The following is a 19,849-nucleotide window of genomic DNA, read 5'->3' as shown; positions in this document are numbered from 1 at the left end:
CCTTATCAACAGCGAGGGGAAATGGAAAGCTATTATTTTATTACATGCTAAATTATTAAGACTACTGGTAAAATGAATCATGCATGTTGGATAATGATGCCTCCTGGAATCATGGATTTGAGCTATGGATACTTCTATTAGTGCTGCTCATTTTCATAGCCACTGCTGACCTATTTAACCTAAGTTAATTGACTTCAAATGCATCTCTTCATTTTCAGTCTGGCTTGAATGTCTTAATCTCTTTAAGAATATTACAGTCTGTTATTCTGAATGGACCAGCATCATCCCTACTACAAGAAAAAGAACTAAAATTTCAAGCCTTACTAATAACGAATCACTATTATTTTTGGACAAAGTATTTACTTCTTTGAAATTCAACATTGGATTTGGGCATATGACTCTAGATATGCCATATTCTGTGTTTTTGCTTAAAGAAATTATATTGTACTTACTTTTTATGGCAGAATTCTACACTGATGACTCATTCAGTTTGGGGGCTATTCAGACTCCCTGTGTCTAGCACTATGAACAATACATTTTAGATATTTTATCTTATCTAAGGAATCCCAGCCAGATTTTAAACTGACCACATGCTCTGGATTTTTGTATTTTCAAAATTTTGCTGTTTATGAATTTTTTCAGAATTGAGTTTCAAGGGGTACCTGGGTGGCTCAGTCAGTTCAGCATCCAACTCTTGGTTTTGGCTCAGGTTGGTTTTGGTGCTTACAGCACAGAGTCTGCTTGAAACTTTCTCTCTCTCAAAATAAATAAATAAACTTGAAAAAAAAAAAGAATTGAGATTCAGTAAATTGTGAAGAATTTCTAATTTTTATTTCTAAGCTTTGCTGAAAACTCTATGAGAATAGGACCTTTCCAGTAGTAGATTCTTAAATCAAAAGCAATTCCCAGCATCTTATGTTTACATGGTTGTTCTTATAATTTCATTTTAGAAATACTTCCTTTAATGAAGCCAAATTTCTTATTGCAGAATGAGCCCACATAAATCATCTAACATTAATACATATCCACAGTCTCTCTGATGCATCTGTACTTACATCAAGTGAAGACAATGAGGAAGAGACAAGGCTCTGAGGTCTCATTCACCTCTGAAGGAAGGGTATCTGTGAGAAACCCATTCTCAGGAGAGTTGTTTACCCCTTGGAAAAATCTATTTATTCCTAAGGGATCTTTCTGGCTAATTGTTTTTGCTTCAGAGACACTCTGCATGCCTAAATCTACTTGCTCTCCCTTGTGGTTTAATGTACTGCAATTGCTGAGGTTGTTTTCTTTTTTGACTTGCTATGATTAATATTGAAATATATGCCAAGAAAATATAAATTGAAGAAACATGGAAAGTGTATGAACATAGTTTTCACACCTGCTTTAGGAAGGAGACCACTGAAATCATTTGATATACTCTGGTATTGTAGACCCAGTTATTCCACATTGAGAAGATTTAAAGATTATTTTCTCCCCCCACCACCTCCTACAGGGATCAAAACAAATAAATGTTATATTGAAGATAATAAACAACAGAGAGATATATAGTTGTACCTTGTGGTCGGTTAAGCATCAGACTTAGGCTTAGGTCATGATCTCATGGTTCATGAGTTTAAGCCCTGCATGGGGCTCTGTGCTGATAGCACGGAGCCTGGAGCCTGCTTCGGATTCTGTGTCTCCCTCTCTTTCTGCCCTTCCTCTTCTAGCTCTCTGTCTCTCTCAAAAATAAATTAAAAAACATAAAAAAATTGAAAATTTTATTTTCTCCATATCTGTGGACATTAATGCATAGAAAAAGGAAGGAAAAAAAATCAAATTTATACAGTGGTTTCCTATAGAGAAGACAGAAAGACTGAACTTGAGGAAACATATCAAGGAGGACTTTCACCTTTTCTGTAAAATCTTTTATTAATAAGAGCATATTTATTATTTCTTGTATAACTAAAATGTAATTTAAAATGCTTTTAAAAAGTTTTTTTCTTCTTCTGATTTTCTTATGGAAAACAAAGGGAGGAGAAAGGGATAAGATTGGACACCTGAAACCTAAAAGGAAAATGTGATTTAATTTAAGAATTTTAGTGTACTATGGGTGCCTGGGTGGCTCAGTCAGTTAAATGTCTGACTCTTGATTTCAGTTCAGGTCATGATCTCATGGTTTGTGGGATTGAGCCCTGCGTTGGGCTGTGTGCTGACAGCATGGAGTCTGCTTGGGATGCTCTTTCTCCCTCTCTCTCTCTGACCCTCTCCGCTACTCTCTCTCTCAAAAATAAATAAATACATATTTTTTAAAAAGAACTTTAGTGTCCTGAACAAAGTCTAAAAGTGGAGATGAAGAGATGTTTTCATGTTAGAATAGAAGAAATACAGATTCATTGGATGCAAGAGCAAATGGTAAGTGAGGAATTAAGGACGGTTTACTAGTTTTTGTCTTTGGGACCTGGGAAATTTTTTTTTTTAGTTATGTATAGTAGTTGGTTCTGGGAAGCCATTCATGGAGAAAAAAAGTGGCTAAAATTATTATTAGTCAAGTTGGGCCTTATGCAAACTGGGATAAATTCCAGAGACTGTGATCTCAGGTTCCAAAATAGCCCTTTGCCTATGCAATTTGAATTGTTCAGATGGACTATTTGATAGTCCAATATGTTAAGTTCAATTCAACAACTATCACTGAGTATCTGCTATGTGAAAGGTATTCTGCTAGGTATTATAGAAGCTTCAAGGCTTTTTTTATTTAGGGAATTTATAGACTTGTGGCAGCCATTTTATATTAATATTAATATATATTTATATTTCTATTATTTCCATTTCTATGCCAAAAGTACATAAAGGCAAAAAAGATACTGGCAAAGTACTATAAAAGGTGAAATATAGGAAGGCAAGATCAAGTACCATTGGGCAATCATGAAAAATTTAATGACGAAGCTATTTAAAGATGAGCCTTGACATACAAGTAGAATTTCAAAGTGGAGGGTGGGTGTCAAGATTGAAGTAGACTCAACAGTGAAGCTCAAGTCAACAGTGAACAGCTTTAGGAAAGTTGCATGTACATGAAGAAACAGTTAGCTGACTGCTTTTCTTAGACTGTGAGTATGTGAAAAGAGAGAGATTAAATTTTAAAGGAAAGTTGAATCCAAATTTTGGAGGACTATATCAGAGATAGGAGCAGTTGCTTCATTTAGTTGGTGTATGAGAAGTGAACATGAAAGAGATACTTACTTATTGTTTTGTTATTAAATTTTACTTGTGCTGTATATTTAGAAAATTAATTCAAAGTGAATGATGTGTGGTTTTAGGTGGAAACATCAGAGATATAGGAAGTCAGTTATCTATAGGAATAGGGTAACTGAGAGGTAGTGAGAATCTGAATCAGTATTTTGGTGGTAGAAAAGATAAGATTGCCTTAGGTAGAACTAACAGCATTGTGGAGATATTTGAATTGGATGGCATCTAGTTTTACCCATCTCTAAAATTTCATGAGTTATAACTCCAATTTATGACCAATTTTTACTGACTTTGAAATGGGTCTTTATGGGCCAGTAATTGTTAAATATGAGTTCCCTTGGAACATACCAGTTTGAGCACAGATTTTTGAATCTGCTTTGTTTTCACACTATAAATGATGGGATTCATTACAGGGGGAATGAGCAAGTAAATATTAGCAATCAGTGTGGGCACATATGGTGGAGAATGTTTTCCAAATCTGTGAACAAAAGACAGGCTGATTAAAGGGATGTAGAATATGGCCACAGCCGTGATATGAGAAATGCAGGTGCTGAAGGCCTTTTTCCTCTCCTCTGGGGATGCAATGTTGAGAACTGAGCGAATTATCAGGACATAGGAAATCAGGATAAAAATAGAGTCCACTCCAGCAGTAGAGATAATTGCAGTTAGTCCAAATGCACTGTTGATCTTTGTGTCTGAACATGAGAGCTTCATTACATCAGGGTGGAAACAGTAGGAATGATGGAGCACATGACTGCAGCAGAACGATAGACGCTTGAGAAGAAGGACTAGTGGTATCAGAATGACAGTTCCCCTGGTAACGACTGCCAAACCAATCTGTGCAATCCTTTCATGAGTTAGAATGGTAGCGTATCTCAAGGGGTTGGAAATGGCCACAAAACGATCAAAAGCCATAGCCAGGAGCACTGAAGATTCCATGAAAGTGAAGAGGTGAATGAAGAACATCTGTGATAAGCAGGCATTAAAGCTGATCTCCATGGCATTGAGCCAGAATAATCCTAGTACTGTCACCAGTGTAGAGATGCATAAGCCAATGTCAGTGGTGGACAACATGGAGAGGAAATAGTACATGGGCTCATGGAGGCTTGGCTCAGTGAGGACTACGAAGAGGATCAGGGTATTCCCAGAAAGAGCAGTTAAATAGAGGCAGCAGAAGGGGATGGAAATCCAGGCATGGGCCCATTCAAGTCCAGGCACCCCAGTCAAGAGGAAAGTAGGGAAAGTAGAATTATGGAAAATTGGCATTATGGTCTGCAGGAGCTGAATTATCTTGTAATATCTTGATTTTCTAAATTTAGAATTTAAAAATTACTTTTTGTTAAAGTTTAATACACAAAAACTTAGTAAAGTGCACAAAACTTTAGAGTACAGCTCAAAAAGTTTGGTATCTATATGGACTCATATAAATCCTTTCAAGATCAACTGATAGACTATTACCAGAAACCCAGAAGTCTTCCTAATGCCTCATCCTAATCAATCGCTTCTCCTATTGTAACCATTATTCTGACTTCTCTTACCATAATTAATTTTCCCTCTTCTTGATCTTTATATAAATAGAATCATACAGTATATACTACTTGCCTCTGGCTTCTTTCACTCAATATTATATCTGTGAGATTTGTCAGTGGAATGAGATATTTAACTAAGTTCAATTTAATTTCATACCTGGCTATGAAATTGGTGTTTGGTGTGTATCACTTACTAACCTGGACTCTGATCAATATTTTTTTTTGTTACATTTTTTATCCTTCAACTGGATTATAAGCTTATGCTTATTAATATGGTCTCATGAAAATAAGAGGTTATTTTTAGCTAATCTTTGCTTAGTAAAATTCATTGCTCACAGGAGATATTCAATATGTTTTTTGCTAATTTCTGTTTTATTTGCCCTTTCTGAAATACTCTAACCATGAGTAGATCCTGGCCTAAGAAAATAATTGGTTCCTTTTTGCCTTGGAATTTTAGAATTATTAAATTCAGGTTCCAAGTGAAAATTTATTTTGACTTAGCAGAGAACATCAGGGACAACCCAGGAATCTACTTTAGATAAGGCCAGTTCATCCTATCTCATGACATATGTTTATTAGAGGGAACTAGAGGGAAGATGCTTCAGGTCCCGTGGACCTGAAGTGTGATACTCTTTTTACTTTGTAAACTAAAATACTGCCTTGTTTACCATTATGGAACCTGCCTCTATTGTGGCAAAAATCAATAAGGAAATTGATAATCTTCTTTTGTAGCATTTATACCCTGCTCTTTCACCTGGCCTTTGATTTCTTATAGGGTTATTTGGATATAGATTATATGACTGATAAGACCATGTTCCAGATGATGTTCTAAGTATTTTACATAGATTACTTCATTTGAGCCTTTGAAAAGCCTAAGAGAGAAGTATTTTTTATTTATTACAGATGCATAAAGTGAAATTTAGAAGTTTGGACAAATAACTGAAGGTCACAAAATCTGAAAGAACAGATGTTGGGAATCATAGAAAATAAGATTTTAGAAATTGTGATATTAACAACTGCACTACATTTTCCAATGATAATAATAATGGTACCAATAATAATGATATAAGGCAAATGTGTTAGAGATATCTATGTCTGCAAATCTCCTAATTATTTATCATCTTTATGGTTCAGAGTTGAAACAATTATTTCAGGATTGCTTAAGTATTATATGATTGTAAATAAACTAATGAGACTTGATTTTAGCAGATTGTAATTTCTTAAGCATACTGTTGGATGCTATAATTTAAATTAATCCACTGGATACTATAAGTTAAATTAACCCATGGTGGATATATTATAAAAATGAATTTATGCTCAAAATATATTTTAAATCTCTTTAGGATATCTATTATTCCTTTAGAATCCATCCATGATAATTTCCGTTAAGAATGCCCATTTTTATACAATTTTATCATTAACATTTTTTTAATGTTTATTTATTTTTGAGAGAGAGAGAAAGAGAGAGAGAGAGAGAGGGACTGAGCATGAGTCGGGGAGGGGCAGAGATAGAGAGAGACACAGAATCTGAAGCAGGCTCCAGGCTTGGAGCTGTCAGCACAAAACCCATATACCATGAGATCCTGACCTGAGCCGAAGTCAGACGCTTAATCAACTGAGCCACCCAGGCGCCCCAATGCAATTTTATCATTTAAGTGACTATATAACTTACTTATGGATATAGATAAAAATTAGTTTGACTCTTTTAATAAACATGTTACCTACTTCTACATACTTTGAATTCCATAGGCATTCTATGAACAATGTTTTTATTCATTTATTTTCCTAATTGCATACTTATCTTTATCCTAGGCTAATTTCCTAAATATTAGATCCATGTATCTAATTCTGTAATTTTTCTGCTTCAGTATCTCAAAGTCCACTTGAGCACAAGATGACTGCATCTGAATTAGTCCCCAGAACCCCTACAACTTGTATGTTCTATTTTCCTCAGTTTGATAATAGCTCGTGGTAGCTTGATGTGCCAGGCTGCCTGATCCAGAAATCTGAATGTATTTCCACCTCCCATTTGTTGATCATCAATTTCTGTCGGTACTGCAACTGTTTGTAATTCATACAGCATATTGCTCTCACAATTTTCTTTCTAAGAATTACAATAGACTTTAATTATAAAATAATTTTAGCTAGTACTATCTGAAACAGTCTCTCCCAGTTTTCTATTACATTTTCAAGGAAGATAAAGGATGAAAGGAACAGACCAAAGAAGTACTAATGCTAAAACTGATACCCTACATCCGAGATATTTTGAGGGTGATTAACTCCTAACTAAGGAGATCAGTTAAGTCAAAATATAGGATAGCACTTGAGTAATCAAAGAAAGGGTAAAATTCCTCTATTCTTTTAGGAAGAAGAATTGAAGTCTGATCTTCTAGATTAGTAGTCATTGCATATAAAGAAAGGTCTGGAGTTATATCTTGCTGCAGAGGAAAATCAGTTACCGTCACACGATGGTCTGCCAAAACAATGAATAGCAACATAATCTCCCTGGAAAGACAAAATGCTGTTCCTATGATTGAAAATGTTGTAGATTCAATTAATTAAATTAATTTATGTATTCATTCACAGAAAACTATTTAAAAGAGTCCTTCATTGTATCTTACTGAATTTAGAAGTGGTGTCTGTGGAATGTTACAAAGTTAACCACCTACATGGAGGGGAAGAAGTGCCTGCATGCTATGAACATGCTGACCTGAGAGGCACGCTGGTCTTCATGTCCGGGGCCTGGGCTGAAACATGTACTAGGTGAAAGGTTGGAAGATTAATGAAAGAATACTCCTAATATTCTTAGTGAGAAGAGAAATTAATATTGAGCCAGATTCTTTGCCCCACATAGCTCTACCTGTCATTGCTTTAATTGAATAGCACCATGAATAGGCTGTGACTAACATTCCTAGATTTTTTGTGAAAAGATTTTGGTTTTGGAGTGAAGATTCCCCTAGACAGACATAACAGGACCAGTGTATGAATCCAGGTCTGTCTGGCTCTCTAGGTATGCTCATTTCACTGTGCCATACTGCTTCTGGTGTTCAGACAAAATGGAAAAGAAACAAATCATATTGCTGAAGACTGAATGGAATAAATGTGCTACAGTAGGCATAAACCAATTAGAAACAGAAGTAAAACAATGGTAAGGATGTGCCAGTGATTTTGGTTATTATATATGTCAGGAAATATATACATAGAAGAAGCACAGCTTTGCTATGATTAGCTAAATAGTTGAAAACAAAACGTCCTTATGGAATTTGGAATTTCTGAATAGGTATCAGGTTCATGGAAGTGAACTAAAGAATGGAGAGCAAGTATAATCAGTGGCTCGAAGGGTTTGGAGACCAGAGACCTGTGGTAGGTGGAGAGAGTCTTACCTTTCAAGATGTGGAGAATTACAGAGGATACAATACCAGAGACTAAATGAATTGTTGTCTTTAACTTCCCTTCCAAGAAACTCTTCCTTGGGTTTAAGCTAAATTACTCATGATGGAGCTTAAAGCCATCAGATACATTTTATTATAGAGACAACTAAGTAGTGGTGCTGATCTGAGACCAGCTGCTTGACTTGGCCTTTAGATAGGGAGGAGAGCTTCTTTTATCCTTATTTAGAGTGGGGCATATGAAGGTCACCTATTTACCTCTCCGTATGGAAAATTTTACAAAGGACTTTGATGGTGTAGCCATTTACCCAACTGGGATAAATACACCCTTGGGGGATTTCTGTGCTAGTCTACTGTGCTTCACCTCTCTGCCCCAAGTTATTTAGCTAGCACCAGGAAATGCGGATGCTCTGACAAGAGAAAAAGGACCAAAGAAAAATAAACATATTGACACAATAACTCTGTGTTTATGTGTTTTAATTAAAAATGATATTGAACATGAATACAGCATTTAAGATGAGGATCCAATATTTCTTCTTGATTTTTATTCTATTAGTTTCTTGTAAATAATGAATTACACAGATTTTTTTGTACAACTAAGTGGAATCACAAATATTTCGAAAGTATTTCCAGGTAATAGCGTAGTGCCAAGTACATAGTACATGTAAATGAAATATTTGTCGAAATGAGCAAATGGATTCCTACAATTCAGAAGCAAACAGTAAAATAGAATTACAATGTTAAGGGGTTCCATGCAGGTTACACTTTCAATAGAAGAAGAAAGATTTGTCAGCATAGCCATTCAAATGGAAGCAACTCCTAGAAAAAAATAGATTGGTTCTTCTTCAGGGATTATGTTAATTAACATTCGTATAGTGATTAATTTTTCCAAGTAATTTTAGGTACATTATCTTATTTTGTATTAGTCACTCAGGCTAAAACAAACATTTTTAATTTACCTAACATATACTGATAAACAGTACTTAACACAAAATCAGTGGTCAGTAATGTTTGTCAAATTAATTTATCGCTCACTCTTGCAGATCTATTTCAAGTCTAGAAAAGAGAACCATATAAATAAGCAAAATAGAAGCCATTTTATTAAAGTCTATTTGGTTGATGATTAGGCTAATTAGCTAATAAAGTTGGTTAAATGTAGGAGTCATAAAAGTAATTTTAACCTACACTGATCATTTTATTTTAACTTGAGACATATATGTAATTTATTCATCATTGTTTGAAGTAGAGTTAGGGTCTTTCAATGTAGTTCTGCAAATTGCAATTTTATATTATCTTCCTTTGTAAACCATATCTTTAATAAGCTGTATACAATTTCCATTATAATAATTATGATGACTGAAGGAAAAGCAAGTAGCCTACAGTGTACTTACTGGGGGCAATTAGGATTTGCTAACTAGAGAGTGATCTGTGAGTGTTCAACTGGCTGCTAGCATTAGTCAGTATGTTTTACAGAGGGAATACATATGGCAAGTTTATTCAGTAGAACTTGCATGGGAATCTTTTTTTAATTAAGTTTTATGGGTATATAAAGAGCTGTATATATTTACTGTATACAATTTGATGAATTTGGGAATACATATACAACTGTGAAAGGCCATAAATGTATTCCTCCCACCCCCTTTCGTATTATTTTATGTGTGTGTGTGGTAAAACACTTGTCATAATACCTACCCTCTTAGCAAGTTTTAAGTATACAATACAATATTATGATATATAGACCAACAGGTATGTGAAAAGATGCTCAACATTAATAATCATCAAGGAAATGGAAATCAAAACCACAATATCACCTCACATTTCTTAGGATGCCTATCATTGAAAAAAAAGAACAGCAACAAAAAACAAATACTGGTGAATATATGGAGAGAAGGGAACACAGCATTGATGGGAATTTAAATTGGTACAGTCTTATAGAAAACAATATGGAGGTTTCTTGGGGTGCCTGGATAGCTCAGTAGGTTGAGTGTCCGACTCTTGATTTCAGTTCAGGTCATGATCCCAGGGCCATGGGATCAAGCCCCTTGTTGGGTCTGTGATGACAGCATGGAGCCTGCTTGGGATTTTCTCTCTCTCTCTCTCTCTCTCTCTCTCTCTCTCTCTGCTTCTCCTCTGCTCACACTCTTGCTCTCTTTCTCTCTCTCAAATAAATAAACATTATATATATATATACATATATATGTATATATATATGTATACACATATATATATATATATATGTATACACATATATATATGTATATATATATGTATACATATATATATACATATATGTGTATATATATATATGTATATATATATATATACACATATATATATATATACATATATATATATGTATGAAAAAGGAAACAGTATGGAGGTTTCTCAAAAAATTTAAAGGAAGCATTAGATGCCCCTGGAGAAGAGCTTGGTCAAGTATTTTCAACAAGTATTTTCAAAGTAAAACTTTTAATCATAAAACATATAGTTAATGGGGCACCTAGGTGGCTCAGTTGATTAAGCATCTGACTTGATTTTGGCTCAAGTCATAATCTCACAGTTCCTGGGATCCAGCCCCACGTTGGTCTCTGTGCTGAGCCTGCTTGGGATTCTCTCCCTTTGCTCCCCCATTTGCACATGCTTGCACAGGAGCACACATTCTCATGCTCAAAATAAATAAATAAACATTAAAAAAAAAAAGAGCACTGGGTGTTATATGTAAGGGATGAATCACTAAATTCTATTCCTGAAATCATTATTACACTATATGTTAACTAACTTGGATGTAATTTAAAAAATAATAATGAATTAAAAATAAATAAAACAATAAAACAAAAAAACAAAAACAATGACAAAAAAGAAACATAGAGTTAAGTGGCTACAGACATTTTGTGGTTGGTTTTGCATATTTTCTTCAATTCTTATAAATTGGCCCAGGCTAGAAATTACGTTTTTTTAAGGCTTAATGGTATATAGCATTATTTGTTATTAGTAACAAAGCATCTAGTATTATATTGAATTCATAAAACAGTAATTGTGAGAATAAGTAATTCTTTAATATAATAAATATGAAAATTTTATGGAGAATCTAAATGTAGACATGAGAGACATTTTATTGTTTCTATGCCTAACACAGATTTTTAATCTTGATTATTTTTTAATCATTGCTTCAGAATATCTGAATCTGTCTCTGCTGGCCTGCAGGAAAGATATGACATGCTAATATATGTGTTTATACTTTATAAATTTACATAACTCTCTTGCTATTCATCTAATCAGTGATTTTGTAATCCCTAGTACTTTTACCTTGAGGAGTTTTGCTAATGGGAAATTTTCAAATTGAAATTTTCTTCTGTTTAATCAATCATTTAATTCTTAGGATTCTGACCACTGCCTTAAAGACATTTGTCTTTAATCAAATGTTCTTAATGTAATCTATTGGATAAAAAACAGGTATATGAGTGGTGTTGAGCAATATTTTGGTGAAATATTTCCCCTTTTCTGATAGACCCAAACATAGAAGTGGGCCCAATCTGCTGGTCCTGTAGATGTGAACCTGATTGATCACTACTAGAGACTTAGATACCTGACCTAAGAAGGGTCAATCAGATGTTTTTCTCATAAGCATTTTTAACATTGTGTTTAAGAATAATTTCTGTGTTATAGAAAAGCTGCAAAAACAATAGTAAAATTTTCATATGTCCTTCACCCTGATACTTCATTTCCTGAGTATTTGTAACTTCAAGGGAAGCCAGTGAAGACTGAGAAATGGCAGGCTTTTAAACTTCTCCTGAGCAGCCCATAGCTTCTCTGGCTTCTTTGTCTTGGGTTTGGTTGTTTGGCTCCTCCTTGTATTGCCCTACATACTTTCTTAATTTGTTTTTTTTTTTTTTTTAATTTTTTTTAACGTTTATTTATTTTTGAGACAGAGAGAGACAGAGCATGAACGGGGGAGGGGCAGAGAGAGAGGGAGACACAGAATCAGAAGCAAGCTCCAGGCTCTGAGCCATCAGCCCAGAGCCCGACGCGGGGCTCAAACTCATGGACCGTGAGATCCTGACCTGAGCTGAAGTCGGACGTTCAACTGACTGAGCCACCCAGGCGCCCCCATACTTTCTTAATTTGATAGATGTGCTTATTATTAAGTGTGCCCTTCACGTCTCTGATTATCTATCAGTAGTCCTAGTTCTGAGCTTTTAATCCATCTTCACATCCTATGGAGGTCGTATTTCCATGAGCTGTTTTCAGCTGATGATTGAATATGGCAGGGAAACTAAGACAGGCCCATTCCTAGAAGGCACAGGATTCCTTTGACAGATGACTTTGACTTGAGGATACCTAATGGCCTTGACTAACTCTGTTTAGAACTGCATGGCAGTCTGGGATGATTCTTTCCACCGAAACTTTTTTCCTTATTTTTCTGTTTAACTCAAGGTGAAGCTTACATTAAAGTATGACAGTTCTTCCAGCTTCCTTCTTGTCCATTCTTGACTTCTTCTTGTAATGTTCCCTAGCCCCTTGTTGGCTGTCTATTTTCTCCAGGGATGTCATGCTCTATTAACCATCCCCACAACTGCTTTCACTTTGAACTCTATTGCCTGTTCTTTGGATCTTGTTGGTTTTTATGATAATTGCAGCCCTCTGGTTTTTGGTGATTATCTGGCCTCTGTTATGTCCAGACCTCATCATATACATGGATATTAATGAGCCTGTCTCAGTGACCTTATCTCCTGTTGTCCCTGGTCAGCAGAAAAAAGCTACTTCTCAACTTCTTAGTGATGCTGGTTTCATTTTCACAGCTCATTCCTAATGAATTTAGTGAATGGTGTGTCCTCTAGGCCTCTCATGGAACACACCCTAGGGCAGATCTTCTGACCTTATATAATCTATCCATCCTGGTGTGCTCACTTTTCTCAGCCACTATTCTATTGCTTAAAGAATTGTTCATAAAAGAAGTAGAATCAGGAAATCAACATAGATTAAAAGAAAAAGAGGAAGGAATATGGTATTTTGGGGTGGGAAGTAGCAGAATTCAACTTGAAGTTAACCTGTTGCATTTGAGGAATGGTAAGAATACAAGTCTAGTTAGAAAACCTGGCTAATTGGGGTGTCTGGGTGGCTCAGTCAGTTAAGCGTCCAACTCTTGGTTTCAGCTCAGGTCATGATCTTGTGGGTCATGAGATGGAGCCCCACATCAGGCTCCACACTGACAGCATGGATCCTGCTTGGGATTCTTTCTCTCCCTCTCTCTCTGCACCTCCCCCACTCATTCTCTCTCTCTCTCTCTCTCAAAATAAATAAATAAACTTTTAAAAAAAGGAAAACCTGGCTAATGAAGTAGATAAGCAAGCATGTTTTACTACAAGGCTAAGAGACTTTATCCATCCTTCTGAAGGAAACATTTTGATTCCATTTTTTCCATAATTGATCAAATGACAGTTTACTGGATGGATAAATTAAAGAGAGAAAAAAAGGCAAGGGACACAACAGATGTGCATGAATGAAAGAATCAGGACATATACAGTGTATGGAAAAACATAATGAAAAAAATCATGCCTTCACATGCACAGAGCTGTTTTTTTTTTTCTTGCCATTCTCTTTTATTTTCTCTTGTGACCTATAGGATGAACTATTCAGATCCTTAAGACTCCCCATGATAATCTTTTTCATGTGGTTAATCTTTTTCATGTGGATAATCTTTTTCAAGTGGTTTCCCCTTGAGCTACAAACTTTATTAGAATGTTAATTTAGTGAATTTACCTCAATCCCACTCAATATACTAAGCCAAGTACTAGTTTATTCCCTTTAATGAATTATACTAAGTAACATGCATATGTAGTATGCCAGACATTTTGTAGATCAACAATATAACTCAACCTAAATAAAATTATGCAAATATTTGCTTGCACCTTATAAAGTTCCCTAAATATATCAAAAGCATTTCCCTCTTGCCATTATCTTGTTCACTTTCTTAACTCTAGATATCCTCCAGAGATAGGCTCAATCACAGCAAACTTGGCAATACTGTGGCCCTTTGAGCATCTCAACATATGAGTCCCTCAGCTCTAATATTTCCAGGTGTTCTATCTTTCTGAAGCTCCAGTCAGCTAACACACATATAGAATTACCAGAGCAAAAGTCCCCCATACATTCAGGAAGCACACCCAAATTTCTAAACTAAATCTACAAATCAATTCCTTTATAGAATAGTATTGTTCAAGCAAAAGATTTTCTTTAAGCAACTAATACAAATCCTACAATCTAAAGTCACTTAATAGAATCCAATGGGTAGAGAAAACAAAACAAAAAAAGAGGTAAAATTTTGTATATTCTTCAATGCTGTGTCCAAATAGGACCTATGAATTTAAAACTCAGAAGAGTATTCTTCCATGAGGAGTAAAATGGTGATGCAGTACTTCTCACGTTCTTCTAGTTTCTTCCAAAATATACATCTCCTCTATTTACCTTTGGAAACATTTTCAACTTAGATGGCAACACAAACAAGAGGTATAATTTTGCCTTATCAAGTTAGTACATTACTTTATATTTGTTTATGTCACTGCTTCACACACTAGACTTTAAGCTTCTTGAGTGCAGAGAATATGTTCTTTTGAACTTTTGATTTCTATTGCTTCTCACAAAGCCAAACATAAAGTAGGATCCCAGTTGCTTGTGTGCTGGCAAATTGAATCTCTGAAAACTAAAAAGTCCTCATTTGTAGTGTTTTTCAGTTCCCAGGTATAAATGGTTTTTTCAAGCTGCCAGTAGGACATGGTGGAACACAGAGTTGAGATGAGATGCACAGCATGGCTGCCTGTAAGCTGATGTGCGCTGGCTCCACGTGTGCTGGCCCTTTTTTTTTTTTTTCAGGCTTGTAGTCTCCAGAGGAAAAGTTATCTGATGTTGTCCGTGACTCCATACAGGCCGTAACAGTTCAGAGAAAGTGACAAGTTCTAAATACAAGTCTAAATAATACAGCTTAACAATACAGCTATATCCCAGTGTTTGTGGGCTACATGAAACATCCCTCCTATTGATTACTTTTACAACTGCAATAAAATTGATGAGACTCCACTTTCCTCTTCATTTTTGTACTATTTTATACAACTGACTTTTAACCTTCTGCCTGTCTCTTAAATTGATATGGTTACCATAAGTTCTTTTTTAGGAACAAAATATTTTAAGTATGGCCATGTATAGCTGTTTATAGGCTGAACATCATAAATTATTTATCTCGATTCTTTGGTTGGTTAAGATAGCCATAGTAGGTCCTTTGTGGCATTTGTGAAGCCTCTGAAATTTTGTGGAAAATCTGAATGTGTTTATATGTGATTTTTCTGTGGAGAAGTCTTCATCGGTTTCATTAGACTCCAAAGGGACTGTTATGCTTTAAAAGGTTAAGAAGCTCTGCCTCAAACTATTTCTAGTTCTCCAAAGTTCCCATTTCCTGTAATGAATTAGCAAATGCCCCTAATCCTTGAAGCTGTGCTATTGGCTGTCCAATACTAAATATTGATCTCTGGCTTACATGGCATGACATATCTATTCTAATCTTTTGAACTATTAACTATGAATGAAGAAAACAAACTATAGTCTAAGAAAGACAACACAACTTTCTTTTAAGGCATGATATATCAACATGAAGATTCTTACTTTTTCAGTTCTTACTTTTGATCTTATAATATTTTTCCTAGATGCTTTTGGCAGAATGTTAATACACTAGTGAAGAGCATAGCATCTAAGACGCAGAAAGCCTGGATTCAAATCTCAACCCTCAGCCATGTCAGATGTCTGGCCTTTGATGGCCTAAATGTCTTTAGGCCTCACTTTCTTCATCTCTAAAATGTAATTAATATTGTATAGTTCACTGAGCTCTTTGAAGAGTAAATGGAATATGTCTTAAAAGCTGTTAGTAGAACACATAGTATAAAGTAGTCACTAAATGTTAATTACTCTGAGTATTTTCTTATTTTATTATCAATGATTTTCATGTTTCCCTTTTGGACTATAAAATTCTTGGGATGTGACATATTTATGACTGAAAACACAAAACCACTCTCTAAATATTTGTTGATTAAGGAATAAAATGACAAAAAAAATCTGATAGACAGTAACTTACCAGGACTACTTTTCTACAGTGAAAGTCACTTTTTTCAGGTTTTTCTCAAACAAACAGCTCTGTTTGTTTTGCAAGGAGAAGGCTGAGTATAGCTTTGCGAATCTGTTTTGTTTTTACACTATAGATGATGGGGTTGAGCACTGGAGGAAAAAGCAGATATATATTAGCCATCATCGAATGGACCACTTTGGGGGCTGATGGACCATAGCGATGCACCAAGGATAGGCTTATCATGGGGATGTAGAAAATAGCGACCGCTCCAATGTGGGACACACAAGTGCTGAAGACCTTATGGCGTTCTTCAGGGGAGGCAATACTGAGCACACAGCGAATGATCAAGATATATGACAGGATAATGCATGGTGTATCTACTCCTGTGGTCAGGATGAGATCAATTAATCCACAGATGCTGTTGGCCTGAGTATCTGAACATGCTAATTTAATCACATCTGGGTGGTAGCAGTAGGAGTGGGAAAGGACATTTTCTCTACAGAAATAGAGAGGCTTAAGGAGCAAAAGTAGTGGTACTATTAATACTACACTACGTATAATCATTAACAAGCTCATCTGAATTATTCTGGAATTAGTGAGAATAGTAGTATACCTCAGAGGATCACAGATGGCCACATAGCGGTCAAAAGCCATAGCCACCAGCACCCCAGATTCTATGAATGTAAATCCATGAAGAAAAAACATCTGGATAATGCAGGTATCTAGATTGACTTCCATTGCATCAAACCAGAGGATACCTAATGTTGTTGACATTGTAGAAATGGCCAACCCCAAGTCAGCAGCTGAAAGCAGAGAGAGGAAATAGTACATGGGTTCGTGGAGACTCTGCTGGGTAATGATGACAAACAGGATCATGCTGTTCCCAGAGAGGGCAATGGCATAGAGACAGCAGAAGGGGATAGAAATCCACGCATGGACAGACTCTAGGCCAGGAATTCCAGTCAATAAGAAGGTTGGAAATTTAGATGTCAAGTTACTTAAGATCTGCATGTTTTCCTGGATTTGTAGCATGCTGTCCTCACAATGTTCACATCCTATAGGAATAATAAATTACATTGTCACACAAAAATTTCTAGATAAATTTTCTTCTGCTTAAGGAGAGCTATATAGGTCATAGATAAATACTCTATCATTGAGAAAACTCTAAATCAAACTCTATTTTAAGTATATATATTCTTAAATTCAAGGAAAATATGTCTAATTTATGATGATAATTATTTGCTATACTGACAGAATTTTAGTTCATAAGATTCTATGAATGGATAATTACTATATAATAGATAATATAATTCAATGCATTCCATTTTGAATAGGTTGTATATTAAATGACTAAGAGAAACCCACCTAAAGATATCCGTGGCTCTCCAGTGCCCACATGGGTATCAATTTCCAGGCAAAAGTCTCCAGATTTTTGCTGATAATATCCATTTGGAAGTTATCATTATATAAGTGCCATTTCAATCCAACAGTGTGGGTGAACAACCTCAGAGGGTAGATTTACAAAAGAAAACCAATGAAGACCAACTCCATAGAAGTTACTGGAAAGGACTATATACATTAAAACAAGGCTAGATGCTTTACAGGAACCATTAAAACCAAGAGAGATGATGATATGACTGGGTGTTACATGAACAACAATGTCAAAGTGCTTAAGTGGTCAAATCTTCTAAGGATTAAAAATTTCAAATGCACCCAAGGAGCATAGTGACCCTAGAAAAAACAGTTGAGTCTAGGGATGACAGCTGAGAAGCTGCTACAGTGTCTTGAATGAATGGAAAAATGAGTAATAGAGGCACAGGTAAATTATTTCGGGAAGTCATCAGTGAAGGCAAGTGGAGAAATAGGCCATCACTAAAGAAGACCAGAGGTGGATGGAAGATTTCTACAAGATTAGACAAACTTAGAGAAATATATATATTTATAAACTGAGGCTACAGATATAGAAGATAGTGAGAGATTGAAAACATAGAACAATAGGGATTAATTGGTATAGAAAACTCAGTAAGAAAGTAGTAGGTGATTGAATACAGAGCATAACAGTAATTAACCCTCAGAAAGATAAGGATCACCATTTCCATTGACCCTCTAGAATAAGTGGCAAAAGAGTAGATTGATGGAGCGTCATGTGAGGGAATTATGAGGCAGTGCCTGTTTGGGATTTTTTTTTCCTTTTTTTAAAATTGTGGTCAAATAAATCTAATATAAAATTTACCATTGTTAGCATTTTTAAGTGTACATTTCAGTGGTATTAAATACATTCATAATATTGTACAAGCATTATCACCATCCATCTCCATAACTCTTTTCTTCTTGTAAGACTGAACTGTATACCCATTAAACACTCAGTCCTCTTTCCCCAATTATCTATGTAGAGTTCTCACTACTCTTAACATCTCATATAAGTGGAATCACACAGTATTTGTCCTTCAGTGACTGGTTTATTTCACTTAGTGTAATAACCTGAAGAGTCATCTGTGTCATAAAGTATGTCAGAATTTCCTTTTGTTTCTAACAGTGCCTACTTTTTTTCCTTATGAATTATTAGGGGAAAATTTGCTGCTGTTCAAAGTGTGTGGAGTGATGGAGGCTGGTTTGAGGACATGATAGAGGATTAAATAGATGTTACAGGGAATAGAGGAGACAGTTGAATCAATACACACAGAAATGTTATAAATATTATAAAATCTTGTTCAATTAAAATGTTTAACATAATTTTGAAAGCAATACATTTAATTGTTGAATTGTTAAAATCAATTCTAGGAAGACTTAAATCAAATAATACCAATGGTAGTTATTGTAATGTTAATACTTTTCAATCAAGCTTTTAACAATACTAGGTAAAGTTTATTATCTGAGAGTAAATACCCCATAATAAGCATATATGTTACAATTCCTTTTAGGTACTTTCTGTGGTTCCTTTTTAAACTCTAGTTCTCAAGGTTTCCATTCAGTCTGTGAAAAATTGTAATTTTTATCTATCAGCTAGTAGGAATCAGATATCTGTGTGGTATGTGGATCCCTTAAGACAAGATGAATCCTAGTGTTACCTGACTTTTCTGAAAGTTCATATGAATATTTGTGAATAGGCAACAATCAAAGTGTAAATTCAACACAATGGACACCTTTTTCTACCTTCTTACCAGCTCAACGTGGAAAGAGGAGCCTTCTTTGTCTTCACTCTCAGAGAGAGAACGAGATACACTTCTGGAGCCATGGACTTTATACCAAAGTGGGTTTGATCTGTGGGGCCATTGGTGAAATGTGCATCTCCCTGAGGCCATATTCAGAGGAAAACTGAAATCTTCTGTCTCCATCTGTAAATACAGGACAATGCTGTATAATCTCAGAAGGATTTTAGCCACTAACTCAAGTGACTAGTAATCCACAGGGATTAAATGCAAAACATGTAATTATCCATATAAATGGAGAGTTTAGACAGTGTTCTAGGCCCTGTGGAATAGAGGGATGCATGTTATGGATTAAGGATTATCAGTATGCTGGGAAGACAGTATAGCAAACCAGTGTTCATTGGAATAACAATTATAGTGACAATTAGGAGAGAACATATCCCCCCAGTT

General features: G+C 35.3%; 2 protein-coding genes across 2 annotated transcripts; both read right to left on the bottom strand.

Annotated features, from left to right (window-relative positions):
- Window positions 1-214: 214 nt before the first annotated feature.
- Window positions 215-4,488, bottom strand: LOC125929322 (olfactory receptor 51F1-like). The gene is made up of 3 exons (XM_049640402.1): window positions 3,571-4,488; window positions 2,279-2,295; window positions 215-290 (listed from the first exon to the last, which is right to left on the bottom strand). Exons 1-3 carry the CDS (start codon window positions 4,486-4,488, stop codon window positions 215-217), a joined length of 1,011 nt encoding a protein of 336 aa, XP_049496359.1.
- Window positions 4,489-16,264: 11,776 nt separating this feature from the next.
- LOC125929319 (olfactory receptor 51F1-like) lies at window positions 16,265-17,282 on the bottom strand. Its single transcript, XM_049640388.1, is given in 2 exon segments — window positions 16,265-16,349; window positions 16,351-17,282. Coding segments are annotated over 2 exon segments (1,017 nt in total).
- Between the last annotated feature and the right edge of the window lie 2,567 nt (window positions 17,283-19,849).

This window comes from Panthera uncia, chromosome D1 (assembly GCF_023721935.1).
Source record: "Panthera uncia isolate 11264 chromosome D1, Puncia_PCG_1.0, whole genome shotgun sequence".
Classification (NCBI taxonomy): Eukaryota; Metazoa; Chordata; class Mammalia; order Carnivora; family Felidae; genus Panthera; species Panthera uncia.
This window is presented reverse-complemented; position numbering and strand designations above follow the sequence as displayed.